The following is a 21,040-nucleotide window of genomic DNA, read 5'->3' as shown; positions in this document are numbered from 1 at the left end:
CCATCACTCCCTCTCACAGGTTTCCCACAGGTTGCTCGAACCACAGTTTGCTACAGCATTAAAGAGGACTAAACCAAGTCTCCTTCTGTAAACAATATGGAGGCAGTGACTAGTAGTTCACCATGAGTGAATGGAAATGCTGTAACAAAAATTAATCAGTGCATCACATTTAACAGTAAGAAAATCTTTGAAACTGCTTCAAATAGCATTAGTAAATTTTTAAAGATTTTTTAACATTTGGGAACACTGAAATCATTCTTGGAATTAAATTCTGCTTTCTCGAAGATCATTCTTTTATTCATATGTGCTATATACAGAGATCATGCTCCACCGTTAACTAAACTGTTATTTCGCAGTTCAGAATTTTAAAAGCTTATTTGTCTTGAAATTTTATAACACATTCTGCCTTTTCTTGAACCCACCACCTAAATTCTTAAAAACCAGACTGTTTGCACATCAAAATAAATTCTAATTTATGCTTCAATGGGTAGCATCAGCTAGTACACATTCTATGCTGTATATCATGCACTTAGTAGGGCTTTTAAATTTGAACAAAATAGTATGACTTACTATTACTCATGCAAGTGCTTTATTACTGGGTCATAAAACCCAGAGCAAGGTTACTACAAATTATTTCACTGAACTAGAAATATTTCAGCATTGCAACAGCTGAAACAAAATACTATTAGCACTTTTTGTGAACATTATTTTCTCGAGCCTTTTTAGAAACATTACATTAGATTCCTAATGAAATCACATGATTTTCATCACAGTATTTACATGTACATTCTGAAATGTACATAATACTACTCAAGACAATTCTGGAATTAGATGCAATATCTTTTATATACTGCATCACAGGATTTAGTCATATAACAAATTTAAATTTAGTTAGAACTGAACATTTCTGATCAGTATATCATATCTGTCAATGAAGTAAGTTTGTTTTTTTGGTGAAAAATGTTATGAAAACAAAACCAAGAAGTTGAGAATTCCCACATTAAGAACCACTAAAGTTCTTTTTATGATCTTTATTCTTCCCAGAAGTCGCAGTGTGTTCTGTCCATGTTAACTTTTGTTAATAAAAATGTTGAAAAAAAAAAAGCCTATAAAATTCACTGTTAGCCCTACACATAGCATGCTATTGTTTGTTCAAAGAATGTGGATTCGAGTGTGAGAGAGACACGGACAGACACAATTGTCAGGCACCACTCAGCAGGTTTGCTTCCCAGGATAAAGATGCTGCTACACAAGCTGGTACCCAGATCCTGATATCTGATCATACTCTATTGTATACTGCCTGGTCCAGTCCACGATAACAGGACGAAAGAGGCCACAGCATCGAAATTCAAAGAAGTCTATAATATTCCTTACACATCCATGGCTAAATGGTCCCCCAAAAGGAAAAAGAAAAAAGAGAATTAGTAAAAACCATTCAGTGTGACTTTAATATAATTTTAGTATACATGTTTTCCCCTAAACTTAAAATCTCAGGTTGCTAGCAAAAAAGTACCAATTTATAACTGTAAAACATACATGTACATTCATGTTTCTCCAGTCTGCATATAATGCTGTCTTACTAATTTAAGGGGGTTATGCAATTCACAGACTTTAAAATCTTTCTATATTTATAAGGCAGACTAACAGATGGAACTATCTTCTTTCCACCATTTCACTCCCTAAATGCCCACAGAATCTGCCTTAACTAGACCCAAGCCAGAAACCTGGAATTCATTCTGACTTCCATATGGTTGGCGGGGGCTCCAGTACTTGGGCCATATTCTGCTGTTTTCCCAGGCACATCAGCATGAAGCTGCTAGAAATAGAGCAACTAGGACTTGAACACGATGGCACACCAATGCTGGCATTTGCAGGCAGCAGCTTCACTCATATACAGGTATTCAAATTTGCATTTATTTCTTTCCAGTGCCAACTGCAATTTTTGAGAAATATTTCATGATTTGCGGTCCTTTGGCAAGGAAACAAGCTATCTCAAATTTTAACGAAAGAAATTACGAATAATTACAAATAGCATGGAATTTGGCAAAAGACCCAAAGGTAACATTTAAAAATGTGAACGACAGGGGTCACCATGGTGATTTAGCAAACTAGTCTTCTGCCTACCAATGCCAGCCAACTTCCGGCTGATGCCACCATTTGGGAAGTGAATCAACACATGCAAGAGCTCGCTCTCTCTCCTGCTTGCTCTTTTCCTTCCCTCCCTGCTCTCTCTGTAAGTCTGACTATCAAGTAAAATAAATCTTTACAAAAAAAATCATGGATGGAAGCTGATGCCAAGGCATGTCAGACTGCCTCCACTTGTAGTGAGGGATGTTGCCCTCATGATCAATGTTTCAAGTTTCAGCCGCTCTACTTCTGATCCAGCTCCCTTCAAGAACGACCTGGGAAAGCAGCAGAGGATGGCTCAAGTGTTGGGACCCTGCCCTCACATGGGAGACCCAGAAGCTTCTGGCTCCCAGCTTTGGACCTGCCCAGCTTTACAACTGCAGTCATTTGGAGACTGAACCAGCAGATGGAAGAACTCTTTCTGTCTCTCCTTCTCTCTAACTTAACTGTCCTTCAAATAAAAATTAAATAAATTATTTAAAAATGTCAAGGACAGGCTGGCATTGCAGCACAGCAAGTTAAGCTACTGTTGGTAACAAAGCATCTCATTATCATAGTGCTAATTCAACTCCCAGCTGCTCTGTGTCCAAACCAGCTTCTTGCTACTGAGGAAGGTGGTGGAAGATGGCCCAAGTGCCCAAGCTCATGCTCACCATGTGCAAGACAGACCAGAGAGTTTCTTGCTCCTGACACTGCTCTCTCTGTTGTACCCATTTGGGAGTAAAAGACAACTCATGTGATCTCTTTCTTTCTCGCTCCCTCCCTGAGCTTCTACCGTTTAAATTAAGAAGCAAATCTTCTCTTAAGGATAGTTTCAGGACAGTTTAAGCCTTCAATGACACCTTTGAATCAAACAGTGAATTTTAGACCTCATACACTATATCTATAAGAAAATTCTCAAAACTTCTCAAATGATTGAGTTTATGGAAGTGTGAATAATTAATGGCACCACAAAACTTCAAAGTCCTTTGGTCCAGGGAAGTCAGTCTCCTGTCTGGACACCAGCGCCCTGCTAGCACAGGCTACAGGAATCAGTGGTGATGGTTAACATGACCAGGTTCCGGCCATCCACATGGGGGTCAGGGCTGAGTTCCCAGCGCCTGGTTTGAACTGAACCGTGTTTAATCACTGCGGGCGGGAAGTACCTTTCTTCCTCACATGTCCCCACCTCTACCTTGAATTAAAAAAAAAAGACTTTTTAAGTGTTTTATCTAATTAGGACACTGTTGCTTCTGAGCAGTAAAAGAAATCATGAAAAAATGCATAACAAAAGCTCAAAGATTTCAGAATTTATTTTTATCAAATAAATATTTTAATTCCATTCTTCCACAAACTTTTTGAAACACTCTGGGATTGTATATGTTTAAAACAGGCTATCAAAAATTTATATACAGTTTGTGAGATGAATTCTATATTCTATATTATGATGAACTAACCAATGCTGCTGCTTCAGAAACCTTAAATGCAGTAGGATTAAAAAGCTACTTTAAATCAATGACTAGAATATTCCATATCCATATATTATCTCTGATAGATGCACTAATTATTGCTAAGTTTAGTAACAAAATCTATAACAAGAGAAAATACTGAATTTATAAATATGAACATACTTGAATGGGCTTTCAATAGATGTTGTTGTGACTTTAAAGTGCTTGTATCTTCTTGCATTCATTCTTTCATTTGTAGTTATACCTAAACATGATATCTATGTAGGAAGAGAAAGCAAGCCATCACTCATTCTGAACGAACTTTTAAAATAACCATAACTTTTTTAGAAGGGCTTTTGAATCAGGTATAAAAGAAATAAAAACTTCTGTTGAGAGAAGTACTGACAGTCTTACATGTGCAATAGGAGGAGGAGGAAGAGGGTGGTAGAAAGATAAAGTAAATTAAAAGGTTACATTCATTCTCGAGCAGCAGGAGTGGTTAGAAAGAGAATACATTATCACATCTTTAGCAAAGAAGAAAATTTTAAAAACATTCTCGACATAATATAGAGCAAAGCATGCAATTGCACATACCTGGTACATCTGACACATAAGTAACACAGCCACCCACAGAAAGTGAAAAACACTGTTCAGAAACATCCAAAACATCCAAGGTGAACATGTGGCAATTTGAGTAATGTATGTCCAGAATCCGTCCTTGGTGTAAGTGGTCTCACAGTGAAGCCCCCAGTCTGGAAAGCAGGACAAAAGGACCCGCCACGTGAGCTCACTCCTCATGCAAGGCCTGTATGCTGGCACTATGCACTAGACTTAACTGATGCTCTCCAACAGCAATTGGCTTTTATTTTCTTATACAACCCCCATTCTACACTGGTGAAAAAACAGAAATGGAAGAGCACCAGCCAATCTTGAAAAAAAAAATCCTGTTCTTTAACAGAAAACAGTTTTGATAGATACAATAAAGAACACTGTCTTTACAGCGAGGTAAGATGGTGAAGCTTTTCTGGGGGCCAGGGCATCTACCACAACTGGATCTACTTGGTGAGCAGGGTTCTTGCTCAGAGCTGCTGCCACGAAGAGTTACTGTTACTGGCAGAGAAGCATTCTCTCTCACCAATGCTGAGCCAGAAATTAGGTCAAGTTCTTTGACCAAATTCTTTTATTCTCAAATTAAGGAGGCACCTTTCTTTTGCTCATTCGAGTAGTAACCTTAAATATTTTTAACACCTGTAGGGAAAGCAGAACTAGGAAATCCTCATTTCAAGACTTCTTCTGAAACCACCATTGAATACTTCTTTATACTAAGCACCATTAAATGAGGCACCGTGTCTAAACTATATTTGAACTCTACACCAGGTTTTTAATGCAATAAAAGTCATCTCCTTTAATGTACTAAACTCACAGCACCAAATGAGTGACAAAGTATTCTAAAAAGGTTATTTCTGATACTTAACATTCCTTAGTAGGCAGTAAGTATCCCTTTTATATGCATTTCAAATGTTTTGTACATTTAAGCATATTTTCCCAACTGTTGGGTAAGAAAAAGGAACTAGTATAATCCCTAGTTGATAAAGTACCAGAGTAAAGCAAGCACATGATGTGAGAAATGCTGGTGTATTTTACCCAGAAGCTTTTCAAAGCCTATGAAACCAACACATTTTGCAGAGGACACAATTTAATATAAGGTGGTTGACTGATAATTGTTTCTTTGTACTAAATTGAACATATTTGGCAGATCTACACTTATTTTTTTACTTTATGCTTCATAAGGTACTCTGAACCATAATTTTCAGACTTTTTGTCATTATAATTTGTGAAATAGCAATTATGAGTATGCAAATATACTGTCTTAAGAAGGCAAAAAACCAATTGTACTCACAAGAAACACAACCATAAATCATCCAGCAGATCATAAAAAGCAAGAAGAATAGGTAGCCCATAAAGTATCTATGGTTGCCTGCACCTAAAGAACAACACAGAAGCGATTTTTTTCAGCTAAGAAAAAACAACTGGTAATACACCTTTGAGGGATATGCTATGAAAGTGACAACTTGAACAATAATCACATACATTATTCTGTAAAATGGTCTTAAAATAAGAATGCTTGTAACCATACACAGATGTGATGACTGCAATGGCATCCATTCTAAGGCGAGAGTCCCAAAGAAATCACAATTCTACCTTCAACAGCACCATGGTGTGTGCTTTAACCCTATGTGCCCCTGTACTATTATAAGCCTTCCACCTTTCAAAGGTTTCTCAAGCTGTGCTGTGTTTCTGTCACCCCTCTCCCCACGCCCCTCTATGACCATTCATCTCCTCACTGCTGAACACTAATGCATGTACCATACCACTATTCATCTCTGCTCCTGTATCGAAAATAATTTCAAATACTACTACTGCTTTATTTTCACTATTGGCATTTTTAAACTATTATTAACTTCCTTAACAACTTCAGTAACCCAATAGAGAAAATAGGAAAAAGTAGCTGAGAGAACTGATGGAGAAATGATACCAGTATTCTCTAGATATAGATTTTTCTAACTCAATTGAGAGGCTATTTTATCAATCAGAAGATAATGAGGGAGCAGTGCAGAAACAGAACTTTCTATTACCTATTTAATATTGTACTTAATAAGTTACCTAAAGTTACTTAAGTGAACAAACAACATATTTAGAAATTACTAATGTAACTTACCTACACAGTTACCCACCCAGGGGCAATGATGATCAAATTTTGCTATACATCGATTACACACACCACAATGTTTGGACCTCACTGGTTTCCGTATCTGTTAATAGGCATGTTAAAGCATTATGAAGAGCACTGTACCTAACAGAGATAAGCTAAACATTTATTTTTTCAAAATAAAATTAATAAAAAAACATATTTTGAATAAAATTACACCAAGGTTCCCAAATGAATAAAATCAAACAAAAGTTACCATTGTTTTATTTCAACTCCAACAATGAAGACTGAATGGATAAGGCTACTCTGAAATATAAGCTCTTTAACAACAGGAGACAACCAACAACTTGAAAGAAACCAGCAACTATTAATTAAAGATCAGTCTGATGCTGTGATCAACGGTGTGAACTAAAGGAAAGTTATTCTTTACTTCTGTAGGAAAGAATACCTTAGAGAAGGCAGTAGGGTATACCAAACAGCTTTCTAAAATTTTAAAATAAGAACATATCACATTCAAGGCTTCTCAGTAAATACTCATTGTGGTTAATGGTCATGGCACCAGATGCTCTTTATTTTTTGTTATCTGTACACATTTTTTGTATTTTTATTGTTGCTATTTTCCATGATAGTTTTGTAGGTATAGGGATTTTCCCCCTCCAACTCCCCCTCCTCCTTCCCCACTCCCCTGTCCCCCATGTTCTCCCATATATTACAACAGTATGATATGGGCTGTAGGAACAACAAGCAGAGACTTATCCCCTTTCACCATAAATCAACAATGAAACTGGTCTGTTTTGAGTGTGTAATTTGATTGTAATATGGCAAGAATACAGCATTGAATACTTGACTTTGTGGAACACTACTGTGCTTTTACAGAAGAGGGTATCAGAACAATCTAAATGTTAAGAAAAGTTGCCAGGCCCAGTGTGATGGCCCATTGGCTAAATCTTTGCCCTGCTAACACTAGGATCCCATATGGATGCCTGTTCATGTCCTGGCTACTCCACTTCCCATTCAGCTTCCTGCTTGTGGTCAGGGAAAGCAATACAAGATGGCCCAAAGTCTTGGGACCCTGCACCCGTGTGGGAGACCCGGAAGAGGTTCCTGGTTCCCGGCTTCGGATGGGCGCAGCACCGACCATTGCGCTCACTTGGGGAGTAAACCAGTGGATGGAAGATGTTTTGCTCTGTCTCTCCTCTGAAAATCTCCCTTTCCATTATAAATAAATATTAAAAAAAAAATTGTCAAGATAGCAAGCATGTTAATTACCCACCATAAAGCGTAAAACCACTTTTAAAAGAATCCAGTACTGACATTCTATCAAAAATAAAGCATCCCACATCTTGAATATTTAACATCCTAATTAATCAAACAGTATTTTAAGCAAAACAAAGACTTTGTAGAATTAAAGTTCTGCTTCAAAGCTCATTCTGGGCGGGAGTTTGGCCTGGGGTTAGGATGACACGTGCATGGCTCTCATCCCACCCTGGAATCTGCGTTTCAGGCCCAGGGCTGCTTCTCATCCAGCTACCAGGGAAGCAGATGATGGCTCACATACTTGAGCTTCTGACACTGTGAGGGAGTGCCAGGCTCCTGGCTGTGGCCTGCCCTACGCCCAGCTGGCACAAGGCATTTGGGGAAGAGATCAATAATGGAAGATCCGTGTCTCCCTGCCTTTTAAAGTAAATCAAACCTTTGTCTAACAACAAACAAGATCCATCCCATAACCCTAAATTATTTTATTGTTAGTAAAATGTTAAGGCATTAATTCACTTACAGTATACAAAAGTATAAAAAAAGCATTCAATTTCACTGATTACATTGATACGATTCCAATTTCCATTAAAAACAATGGCAGTAGCCTCTAAATTTTTTAGTTACTAGCATACAAATTAAACAATAATTTAAAAATGAAAATATTATTTTACAGAAAACTGATGTCTACAATTTTAAAACAGACATCATCACTATACTTGACTATAAAAATCTCTAGTTACTCATATGCATATATATATACTTACATGTGTGTATACATACATATGTTATATGTATATACACACACACATCCCTGTCACCTGGTTGAAAATAATCACTTTTAAAATCAATGCTAAAGTATTGTTCAGACTTTACATAAACGCTTTAATAAAGACACAACTATTCAAACTGAACTTCTTTGCAGGCTACACTGCCTGCAGTTACTAAATGGGTATTTCCCACTAGGACTGTACTGTCACATTTTCCCCCCTTTTTAAAGATTCATTTATGTATTTATTTGAAAAGCAGAGATAAACAGTGAGAAGGGGAGAGGGAGGGTGAGAGAGAAAGGAAGGCAGGGAGGGAGGGAGGAAGGGAAAAAGCTGGAGAAGGAGAGAAAGCGATCTTCCATAATGGTTCATTCCCATAATAGCCAGGGCTGGGCCCTGCTAAAAGCCAGGAGCCTGGTCAATCTACATCTCCCAACGAGGGTGTGAGGGATCCAAGTGTTTGGGTCATTCTGTCACTTTCCCACTTGCATTAGCAGTGAGCTGGGTTAGAAGTGGAGCAGCTGAGATTCAAACCAGCATCTATTTGGGACGCTGGAATGGCAGGTGGCAGCAGAAGTTTAACTCACTATGCCAAAATGCTGGCACCTAAAAATTTTCTTAAAATGTAGATACGAAAATCTGTTATGAAAGTAGAGCAAATCTGTGATTTTCAAATACTTAGTATTGCTAAGTTTTTAGTTATGGATTTACATTTTAAGCAAAGAAAGGATAGTACAAATAAATGGCACTTCTAAATACAAAGTATGATCAAAGTCCACTGTCACAGAGAATTAACACATTATACAACAGGCATCCTTTAATCTTCAAAATACTACTGTTTGAATGAGGCTTAGGGACAGGAAAGTGAAAATGTACTTGAGGAAAAAAACTTTTCCCCGTGTCCCCACACTCCATGTCCTTTATGCCATTCTACAGTCAGAAGGTGAAGGAAAGGAAGAACAATGAAGAAAATATTACCAAACAGGTGCTGCAGAATATGCTGAGGTCCAGACTCCCTGTTTCTGCAAGTTCAACTATTGTCTGTAAATTAAAACAAAAATATTTTCTTCAGCAATGTTTTCAGCTCAAAATATGAGGACTTTTTGTCCATTAACTGTTGATATTCCAATACAGTATGAATACTGTCACACACCAGGGCAGCACAGAACACAGGGGATAAGACCATGAGAAGCAGCCTACTGTAAGCAGACAGAATTCAACAAAATTTGCTGTTTTTTAAAGCCCAGAGACTGAAGAAAACAGCTCTTTTCAAAATAATCTAACAAATCTCTGGCCCAATTTCCCACTTTCATGAAATCTTTAGATTATAAATTCGTTTTTCCAAATATCTGGGCTACAGGAAATTGATATCCAGAATTGAATATGCAAATAGTTCTTTTATTCAAAGGTACACCTTAACTATCAACCAATTTATTGTCCATATGCTTTTTATAGCCGTATAACAAACATATACATATTCAGTATGTATTCATTATTTGCTCGAGATTTTCAGCGATGTTTAGGACACTGCATTCATCTCTTAGAGCACGAGCACCAAAGATGAAAATCCAATAAACCACATATAATCCTGAATCACAATGAAATTTGATATTCCAAAGGATAGCTCTTCCTCAGTACTAATATCTGCCATAAATATTGACAATTTTACAGTTGAACATGTCACCTAGATTGTATTTTTGCTACCTTTTTCTTCTGCTCCTCTGTGGCTTTAATAATTCCTGGATCTGATTTCCAAGATTTTCCAAAATTGTAGAAAAGTGCAACACTATTGGCCAGGAATGGAAGGTGGATAAATAAAAAGTTAAGATGTGTCTAACGTTAAGGACTAAGCAGTGATAAGTGAATTAATTTTATAAGTTTATAATCCACAAAATCTTACCACAAAAGAAAATGCCTACAAATCAAAAATATAAGGGTCTGTTCCTTGATTCATTTGTCCATTACATTCACAACTAAATATATTAAAAAGTGGTTTCTTTATAAACCTTAAGTCAGGTTTATCCAACACTTTACATGGCAAGAAATACGTTAAATTTCAGGGAATATTTTTAAAGGATCAAATTTCTTTGGATAAAGGGATTTCTCCTGTTTAAAGTCATTAATACACATTTCATCTACATGTATTAAAGTTACATAATCATTCAAAATATGGCTTTTAAATACAGGGAGATAAAAAAAGAATTAAAAATTTTCTCCTTTGAATTTTTTGATGATACTCAAGTTGGCTTCAGTTTTAGAAAAGGTATAGACTTGCTCGACAGTTTCACACATCTATCTAGTGAAAGTAAAAGCAATGAACTAAGTATTTATACATGTAAGTGAAGCATTAAAAGCTATTTTAAATGACACTATGAAAAATAAAGCAATGCTGCTAAAGCAGTAGACTTCTGAGTCACAAAACATCTGCAACCTCAAATACTACCTTCAAGATTTTTTCTAGGAAACAACTATCACACAACAGTTTATAAAAGGGTCTGGTGCAATGGCTCAACTGGATAATCATCCCCCTTGAAGCACTGGGATCCCATGTGGGGAAAGGTTATGTCCTGGCTGCTCCACTTCCAATCCAGCTCCCTGCTTGTGGGCAGAGAAAGCAGCAGATGATGGGCAAGTCCTTAGGTGCCTGCACCCACATGGGAGACCCAGAAGCTCCTGGTCCCTGGCCTCAAATCAGCTCAGATCTGGCCACTGCAGCCACTTGGGGAGTGAACCAGCAGATGAAAGAACTTCTCTTTCTAGCTCTCCTTTTTCTCTCTACAAAAATCTGCCTTTCAAATAACAAATGAGGTGGGGGAACAAAGAAAAAACTTAGCTACCAATTATTATCTACTAAAAAGTAACCCTTTTGTCCTTATCCAATTTATTATTTAGTTAAATCCTGTTTTAAAAAGCTTTAAAAATGTTCATGTAAATAAACCAGTCAGGATCCTACAGCCTGAATTAAATTTGCAAAGGTCCTGTAGTAGCTCAACACGTCTTTATATTTGAAAGAGATATTCAAGAACTAAATTTCAGATGTTTTCTTTTGCTCTTCAAAGGTAAAGGACTGGAAATCCCTTCAGACATCGGTATTCTAAAGTTAGTTTTAGTAAGAGTTCAGAGAAGCCAGTTTTAAATATTTAACTGAAGCAGGCACTCTACAAGAGGCATGGATATTTTTAGTGTTACTGTGGAGAAAACCAAAAAGCATGAAAAAGATAGGAAAAGCTGTAAATTACAATCCAGACAGCCCTTATTTTTGGCATATGCATCTTAATTATATCAGGATATTTTGTTATAGTTAACAAAATAAGTAATACTGATCACTGATAATGTGCCATTTAAGATATAGGAGATCCCTATAGTAACTGCTGCTGCTGTCTCCACTTTTCAAAGGATAAAACTGAAGGGGGAGCTATGTGGTCCAAGATTATGGGAACAGATCTCTGGGGAGGAAGATTTCTAAGACTTAATACCTATTTTTACACTGTCAGATTGTTTTCTAAAAACATGTCATTACTGTTTTCATTTCAGTGGTTATGGAGTCATGATTCACACTGACTCTGAAGTGTCTAGATGTTACTGTGATGTCTGCAGTGCTACTTAGTTTTTAAAGACGCATATCTAGGCACACTTTCAAGCTAGGAGGACCGAATATAATTTAAATACTAAATTTCTTCATAATAACCAACAAAATTAGCCAAGAAGAGTAAACCAAATAAAACATAAGTTGAGAAAAAGGACAAGTCAAGAAAAGGTCCAGAACATCAGAGGATCCTGGCGAGGTAAGCCACCTCCTCCTGCACAAAACTGTGGAAAACCATGGCTGAGGAAACAGACCCTGTGAGTGCTCACCAAGCCCAGGCGAGCCCTCTGCTCAGAGCTGTGTTCTCTCCCCACTGCCAAAATTCATATATTTAATTGATGGAATTATTTATGCAGAGGGATCTTTAGAAAGTGAGGCCATAAGGGTGAGGTCCTAATCCTTTTAAAAAGAGGCAAAAAGAGAGATTTCTTTCATTTTCTCTCCTTGTCATAGGAAAACATGGCAAGAAAGTTCTACGCAGGCAAGGAAGACAGCCATCACCAGAAAGCAAGGAGAAAGTCATTTTCAACTGGTGGTTACTGAAAACTCTGAGTATATAGCACACGGTTAAAGCAGTCTAACACATACTTGATCAGCTCCACTCAACTGAAAGAAAAAAAAAAAAAAAAGATGAAGCAGTGAGCTGATTAAGTTAAGAAAACCCTTTCGGAACAGAAGTCTGTGAATACCACTATGTGGCCTACACAGAGTGTCAAAATTACCAGACTTTGTCATTAAAACGGTATCTTATGTACAATGGGAGAGTGGTTGTGGAGGATACTACTAATTCCATTTCTAAAGTAGAGCAGAAAGAAATACAGGCTGAACCTCAAACACTATTTTATGAGCTAAATCCAGGGCCCTAAGCAAGAACTAGGGACTGAGCGCTCTTCTATCGTCAGGCTATGGGAAAGCGGACAGAATTTACCCAGACTGTAAAACTGAAGAGATGTCCCACTAATAAACAGAAGGAAAAGTTCAAGAATAAATTTATAACATATCAGAGGACATATGAAAGGTCTGAATGAATCTGACCAGGTTCTTAATGAAGAAGATCAAAGATCAAAAACAAAACAAAACAAACAAAAACCAGACTAACAACATACATAATATACCTGAAAAAAAAAAATCAAAGAAAACAGGTACACAATATTTGCAAAGAACCCAGCTTGGAAAGAAACAACACAAAGAAAAATGCAAATTAGCCAAAGATGCTTCATAGTTGAATTAAAACACCAATCTACAACATAAAAGCTTAAATATTAAGTTGATCAAACAGTTCCAACCAGATGAAAAGGGTGACTCTAGAAATCAAAGATCACACCAAAACCATTACATAGTGTAAGAGCTAAAAATTCATAAAGATGAACACAAGGAGCATCAAAAGACTCAGATAATTACAATATAGGTAGAGAAAAAAGACAAAGGAATAATCAGAGATCAATACACACAAATGACAGTCCAAAATAATTCAACGTGAGATGGGAAATGCTACAAATAGAATTCAGAGATTCTATTTTAGAAAAAAATAAAAATCACTAAAACTGAAGAAAACCCTCCATTTTTTAAAATATTGTATGTCTATCATATTATCTCTACAATGAAAAAACATTCTGAGGATTAGGAAAATCTGAATCTGAGGGGCAAGAATCAGCATCCTCTGAAACCTACTGGTTCCTCTTCTGTCCCAACAATAATCATGTCTTCTTAGGGAAATTAAAAAAAACAAGAAGAAGAAAAAGCTATAAACGCATTGCAGAACTTTTGGCAGAGTAAGAGCCCCTTGTGGGGCAGAGACAAAAAACAAGCATAAATCGCACAAATCTATAGCTGTACAGATTCAGAAGCCAGTGCGCACTCAGAAGCATTAGCAGCAGAGTTTTCTAGGGACATCAAGCAGAGAAGAACAGATATGCTTATTGTCATTAACTCATCTATTATAAGCCTATAAAAGGACTGACCTCTGAAATGACTTTCATACTCCAGACACACCTAACTTTTCACTTCCTAAGTTAGATACTAACATTTATTTGCTTTTAAAAAGTTCCAATTCATAACCCAAAATAATTCTAGTTGATGGTCTAATCTGTTATATGTAAGTAGAGAAAGTAGGAAACTTAGTTTTTATAATTAGTGGCAGAGACAACGATAAGGTATAATAAGAATTTTTTTCCGATTTATTTGGAGATTATATATATGTTCAAGTTTACAGAAGTTAGGATTTTGACAGTGAGTAGATTTTGAAGTGAAGGTTAGAAGAATCAGATTTATTTAACTTCTGCTTTAGGAATTCTGCATTTAAAACAGACTGGTATGTATTTTATCAATAAAAATTGTACAAAAATATTAAAATTTATACTTAGTTGTAAAGGACAGAGAATACTGTGGAATTCTTGAAAAGATAAGACAGACCTCTGAGGACACACCTCACATGTAACTATTTAATCTTAGTATGTATTTGCTGATGTTCAAAGTCTTCGTTTTTTTTTTTTTTTTCATTTTATTTTTTTAAAGATTTATTTATTTTCATTACAAAGTCAGATATACAGAGAGGAGGGGAGACAGAGAGAAGATCCTCTGTCCGATGGTTCACTCCCCAAGTGACCACAATGGCTGGTGCTGAGCCCATCCGAAGCCAGGAGCCAGGAACTTCCTCCAGGTCTCCCACTCGGGTGCAGAATCCCAAGGCTTTGGGCCGTCCTCGACTGTTTTCCCAGGCCACAAGCAGGGAGCTGGATGGGAAGTGGGGCTGCCAGGATTAGAACCGGTACCCATATGGGATCCCAGGGTGCTCAAGGCGAGGACTTCAACCACTAGGCCACACTACCGGGCCCAAAGTCTCAGTTTTTGAAGCATGTCAGATTTCAGGTCTTGAAATCAGGAATCCTCAACTGGTACTAAATTAGAGAAAGTGAATTAAATGAGGACTGAGTAACTATTTTTACAATTACTTATGCTGTAAAACAGGAAACTCAAAAAACTACTTCTGGTAATTCATGCTTATTTTTCTATGAATACTGTTTACCACATCAAACCAAGAGTAGTTCAGTCAGTCCTAATACAAATTAACAAAAATTTGTTTAAATAACAGTTTGTGTAGATATTATCTTTAAAAGGATATCATTCCAAAACCAGAAGAACCACGTCACATACATCCAGAATTTGGTTGCCAAATATATTCCAAGGGGCAATGCACTATGCATCGAATGATCAAAAAAGGATCTGCAAAACATAAATTTTGTGACATAAATTCTATATCACATTGCAAAAATAAGTGTTTATTAAAAATGACAGTTACATACATTCACAGAGTAAGAGCAGTTCAACCAGAATCCAGAAGTTTGAGAGCCTTAAATACTGAGTAAACAACTTCACACCTGAGTAAGTCCATCAAACTCTGAAGTTCCTTTTAATTCATCAAGAATTTAGATTCTATGTACTTTTCAACTTCAGAATTTCAGCACTTATTATTTTAAATCAGTAAGTCAGTTTACTATATATAGTATTTTTTCAGCATAGGTATTCAACAAAAACATGTAACTTTGACAAATGAGTTCAAAATAAACCACATTCCTCTGTTTTATCATTATTTCTCCTCACCTATACATTCCAGTTAAGGTGAGGGTGCATCTTTTCAAACACAATGAACTGGCTAATTTAGGGGAAATGAAGATTTGTATTTATAATACTTAAGGAAAAATATTAATAAATGTAACTAGATGTAGAAGGCTCCGCTATTTACACAAGTTACGCAGAAGACTTGGTGACTCCCTAGTTCTACTATCTCTTGTACTCCGAGATAAAACTGTTAACAAGAATTAAAGCCTTTCTTGAAAAACACATTAGCATACCACTAGTTACTCTCATCTGTGTGAATTTGTTTTCAGAACCCTTTTCCATAATTCACGTGAAAAGCAGAATGGAACTCGGCTTGGAAGCTCTAAATCTATACAGATACTATGTCAGTGGGCTGGGGCAACTTTAGGGGAAATAGAGCCATGGCTAAGAAGAAGAAAAGGAATGGTTATAATGCTTAACGAAAAAGAGAAAACAAAAAAAGAGCCTACTTCATAATTAGATTTTTCTCTGCTACTAAAAACCAAACCTCTTCCTTGCCTACTGACCATAACCAATGAAAATGCAATTTCAATGGAAAAGTGAGCTCAACTAGTGTAATTATCAGAAATAGATAATATATAATACAATCAGAATTTAACAAACTTCAGCTGACTTCTACTGAAATGTACCAAATAATTCTAAAACCATACTTAACCTTAAGATTATAGGTTACACTTGATCAGTTAATGCCTTTTAACTTTAGAATCACCTTAATTAGGATGCCTACAAACAAAAAAAAGTCAAACATTTCGACATAAGACCGAATTAAGACTACATAAAGCAGTGTAAGAATTCATTAAATTTTGTGTAGTGTGCAAATCATTTTGTCATACAGTTAAAAATATTTACAAATAACACACTTACTTTGAGAGAAACTGTACTGTAGCCCAAACGCCACCATACATTAGCCCTTTAATGAGCCAAGAATCAATATTAAGGTCTGCTATAAACCCAACCAGCCAAATAACTAGGAAAGGAGTTCCTAGCATGACTTTCTGCCGAAATTCCTGTAGAGAAACAAACAATAAGAAAGCTTTTGCGTGTTAAAACTTTTATCTGGGTCACTACTATCTGTAGGAAAGCATACAGAGGAGATGAGACTGATTCATTCAAAACGCCTACTCTGTGTAGTACTACCCAAGACACTGATCTCTATCTCCTAGCTGCACACTGAACGTGGCAAAACAACACGGCTTTTAAAACTCCCAATCTGCCAGAGCAGACGCTTTCAGTTTTATGAAATATGAACAAAACCAACATTAGGATTTTCATACAGGTTTAACTATAAACCTAAGTGTATTTTACTTAAATGTCTACATGACAGCTCTGTTTGTTTGTCTGTTTAAGATTTTTTTAATTTACTTATTTTATTGGAAAGGCAGAATCAGAGAGAAAGATCTCCATTTGCTGGTTCACCCCTCAAATGGCTGCAATGGCTGTAGCTGGGCTGATCCAAAGCCAGGAGCCAGGAGCCAGGAGCTTCTTCTAGGTGTCTCACGCAGATACAGGGTCTCAAGGCTTTAGGCCATTCTTCACCGTTCCCAGGCCACAAAGCAGGGAGCTGGATGGGAAGTGGAGTAACCGGGACATGAACCAGCACCCATATGGCATTCTGGCACCCAGGCCAAGGATTAGCCAACTACACCATGGCATCAGTCCCAACTTTTTCTTTCTAAATTGCCATTTAAGAGACACACAGAAATTTTAAAAAGATGTAATAACTGTGACACACCGCCATACAGATATGAGAATTCTGTTCTCCTATGCTATGGAAAATTTCAACTATATAGTAAATACTGAAGAGTTTTATAGGGAAAACCTACATATCCAACATTAACATCTTACCATTCAGTAACATTTGCCTTAATGAAACTTTATTTATATGAATAATTACAGACTCACATTGTTTTAATACAAATCCTGAATACCCTATATCCATGTTCTCCCAAGAGTAACATCTTACAGAACAGCAATTTGATATTATACCCAAGATATGAAACCTGAAACAGCCAAGACACCGATAACCTCCCCTTTACAGGGATTCCTCATAATACCCTATATAACCAATTTCCCTCCTAGTTCTAACCTCTTCTAAATACCTGGCTATGAGTCATCTGTTCTTCATTTCTATAATTCCAAAAATTCTGTTTCAATGAAATCATTATGTAAACCACAGTCATGGCTTTTTCATACAACATAATTCCCTGAAGATTCACCCAGATTAACGTGTGTAACACTAGTTAATTCCTTTGATTGCTGGGCAGATTCCACAGTACAGATGCATCATACTTCTCGTCACCGTTTACCCAATGAAAGACATCAGGGCTATTTACAATTTGGGGCTATCATGAATAATGATGTCATAAATGTTAGCACACAGGAATTTGTGTGAACTTAAGCTCTCATTTATCTTGGATAAAAGTGTGTCATTTTTGGTTTGCGTGATAACTCCAAGTTTAGCTGCTTGAATAGACTAATAGACTAGCAAATGTCTAAGTAATCATGTCTGCCTGCATTCTCACCAGAATTTGGTGTGAGAACATGGTTTCATTTTGTCATTTTGATATGCAAATTTCAAAATTTTTTGAATTTTAATTAATTAATTTATTTTTTAAATGATCTTACTTAATTGATTGGGGTAAAAAAGGTCAAGAGCTACAGGAAAGTGGGTAAGACCATTATTTCCACACTAATTTTTTTTTCCCTGTATCTGGGGTCAGGGGAGAAAAAAACGGAAAAGCCCCATCCAGCCTCCCACCCATACCATCCCAGGTCCCAGATGTGAGGCATGCTCCGAGGGTCCTGCTCAAGCAGTTTTAACAGCTCAACAGGTCTGAATTGCTGCCAGTCTTGCCGTTCCAAGCACGATGAAATCTATTCAGAATCCACTGGCTGACATAGTCCCTTCATGGTTGGGGTTCTGAGATCAGCAGTTCAGTTGCAGGGATCTCCAAAGAAACCTCATCTGAGATGATCCCAAACCTGATTCTTGTGTGAATTTGCCAGTACAGGGTCTGGCACAGTCCATCACCCCAATCACCTGAAGCACACGCTGGTCGTTGCAATTGCTGGATCAGTTCTGTTTCCAGCCCTGTCATCCACTCGAACCAAAGGTGTTGCAGTCCAGCCCGATCCTACCCACTTCATACTTGGCCCTCACACAAACCAGTGGGAGCTGCAACCTAGCTGGGGTGACTCCCCATAACCCCCACCAGGCCTGCCCCTACCATGGTTCCATGCATGCCAGTATGTACCAGGCTTGTTCAGTCTGTCCCATAACCCATTTAGCTCTCGTACTTGTCAGTGGGCATTGAAGCCTAGTTCAACCCAACCAACCTACTATCCAGCCCACACACATACTGGCAGGTACCTTCCTGTCTAGCCAACCCTGCTCCTGTCCTGGTTTTTGTGCTCTCCAGTGGGAGTGGTAACCCAATATGGAGGTGAGATGCCCACTATTTCTCTACTAGGCCATTCCCACTCCAGGATTATGCACTCTCCAGGTGGTTCTGGCATTTAACTTAACAGAATTGGCCCCCAGTGCCAGCCTCTGCCATCTGATGATGTGGCAAAGCCCAACCAACCCTCACCCACTCTAATTTTTGCTTGCGCCAGTTGGGACAGTCAGCCCAACCTGGCCCTTCCCCAGTCTAGCTCACATGAAGCCCACAGGTGTTGCAGCCCTGCCTAGTCTGGTCTGCCCCCATCCCAACTCATGCTCTCCAATGAGAGCGGTTGTCCAGTAGGGGAAATTTTCAAAATTTTAATTTTTACTTCCCTGTTCACTAATCAAGTTAAGCATCTTTTCATGTGCTCATTTATTTGCTTCATGTGTGTACACTTTTATCAAAATAAAATATTTGCGTTTTTACTTTTGAGAGTTCTTCATATGTGAGTAATTCAAAAAGTCTGGAAAATGGATTTAAAAAGCAAGTTTGTTTTGATATAAAACTTTTCAAATCCATACATAATTGTTTTCATAATGCACATTTTCCACAAACTTTTATTCTGCATGTCAGTCTTTCATCTTGAAAATATCATGTACCAATGCGTAGCTTGCCTTTTCAAGAAGTACATAACAACATGTTCGCTTCAGTAGACTGTCAAGTTTAGTAACTTCTTGCCTTGCCCTGATTCATCAGTTGAAAAAGTTCTTTCTCTTCTGAATTACTTGAGTCAATGGACATATCAAAGTGGCGTTATTTGGATATTCCATTCTATTCCAGTGATTGGAATCTCTCCCTTAAGACCACATATTTGTTATTACAGTTACTTTTTGACATTTTAAAAATAGTTTTAGCTATTCTATGTTCAGTACTTCACCAAATTTTGCATGTATGTGTTTAACGTATACATGGTTCCAAACGGACTTAGATATAAGTGACTATTTGTAAATAAAATGAACCTAACACCTTGTCAAAGTTTACATGAGTTAGGAAAATCTTCAGCAAACAAGATCGATTTGACATTGTTGGTTTAATAAACTTAAAGTCACAGTACACTAAATCCTACAAAATATATACGCTTTTAACTTTTAAGTCATTATTCTGTCTACCATCTACACGCAGTGAAAAATGTTAACAAAGAAGTAACTTGAGATGATGCCTGGGTAGCCAACTAGCTTTTCCAACACTTCCATTTTAAGTTACAATTTAAAATATCAATTACTAAATAGAAGGCTAAAGTTGATATGCCTTAGCATTTTTGTATGATATACAAAAGGCACACATACAAGTCTATTAGTATGTCCCAGTTTCACATTTAAAAATTAAGAAAATGTTTTATTTCTAAAAGTTGTAAAATTGTGTTAGTCTTCAGAATGGTGGTTCACAGCTGTTCATAACTGGTAATCAAAAGCAAACACTAAAAAGGAAAAAGTCCTGTAAGTGACCAATGTTTTACAAAGTGAAGAAATATGAGAACAAAAGCCTACTTAGCCAGAGAACCAGAAAATGAAAAGTGTTACTTTAAGAATATGAACGATACTGTACTGCAGCCAAACAGTATAACAGCAGTGACAAAAAATGTGGCCCCATCTGACTCACAAGCCTGGAGGTTATCTTCCCAGGCTGGGATAACATATCCTCGCCTGTCCCGTTAGCTCCAAGAAGACTGAGAATTCTGCACTACTACCTACCGAGTCTTAATGAGGAAGTACCACACTCCGCTCTGCTCACCCAACTGTACCAGAGGCCCCTGTTCAGATTTTATTTTTATTTTGTTGTTAAAAATAGGTAATCTGTGATTTACTATAATAGGGTCACTGATTCTTTTCTGTCTTCCTTATCCCCCTGGTGAGTCTACCTATTGAGGTTTTATTGTTTAGTCCTATAATTTTAAGTTGTCCATTTGATTCCTTTTTATAATTTGCTTATTTGCTAATATTGTATTTTTAGTTTGTTTCAAATTATCTAAAAGATAATTCTTCTGATAGTTTGTTAGCTTTTTTCCATAAACCCAAGATGCCAGACACAGCAAGTTTCAGCGAGGCTGGTAACATGGGATAGGGAGCCAGTGGGAGCAGAGCCGGGCAGAGCAGAGAGCAGAG

At 37.2% G+C, this 21,040-nt stretch overlaps 1 protein-coding gene across 2 annotated transcripts in view; it reads right to left on the bottom strand.

The window, feature by feature from the left end:
* Positions 1 to 291: 291 nt before the first annotated feature.
* Positions 292 to 21,040, bottom strand: part of ZDHHC17 (zinc finger DHHC-type palmitoyltransferase 17) — a 57,466-nt gene continuing 36,717 nt past the window's right edge. For both annotated transcript variants that reach the window (XM_058673028.1, XM_058673029.1), the window contains 9 exons: positions 16,357 to 16,499; positions 14,996 to 15,096; positions 9,993 to 10,117; positions 9,267 to 9,329; positions 6,274 to 6,367; positions 5,455 to 5,538; positions 4,149 to 4,306; positions 3,738 to 3,832; positions 292 to 1,384 (listed from right to left, as the gene is read on the bottom strand). In XM_058673028.1, the coding sequence (XP_058529011.1) occupies positions 1,246 to 1,384; positions 3,738 to 3,832; positions 4,149 to 4,306; positions 5,455 to 5,538; positions 6,274 to 6,367; positions 9,267 to 9,329; positions 9,993 to 10,117; positions 14,996 to 15,096; positions 16,357 to 16,499 (1,002 nt within the window). In that variant the 3' untranslated portion in view covers positions 292 to 1,245. The remainder of the gene's footprint in view (positions 1,385 to 3,737; positions 3,833 to 4,148; positions 4,307 to 5,454; positions 5,539 to 6,273; positions 6,368 to 9,266; positions 9,330 to 9,992; positions 10,118 to 14,995; positions 15,097 to 16,356; positions 16,500 to 21,040) is intronic.

This window comes from Ochotona princeps, chromosome 15 (assembly GCF_030435755.1).
Source record: "Ochotona princeps isolate mOchPri1 chromosome 15, mOchPri1.hap1, whole genome shotgun sequence".
Taxonomy (NCBI): Eukaryota; Metazoa; Chordata; class Mammalia; order Lagomorpha; family Ochotonidae; genus Ochotona; species Ochotona princeps.
Note: the sequence above shows the minus strand (reverse complement) of the source record. Positions and strands in the feature narration are given on the sequence as shown.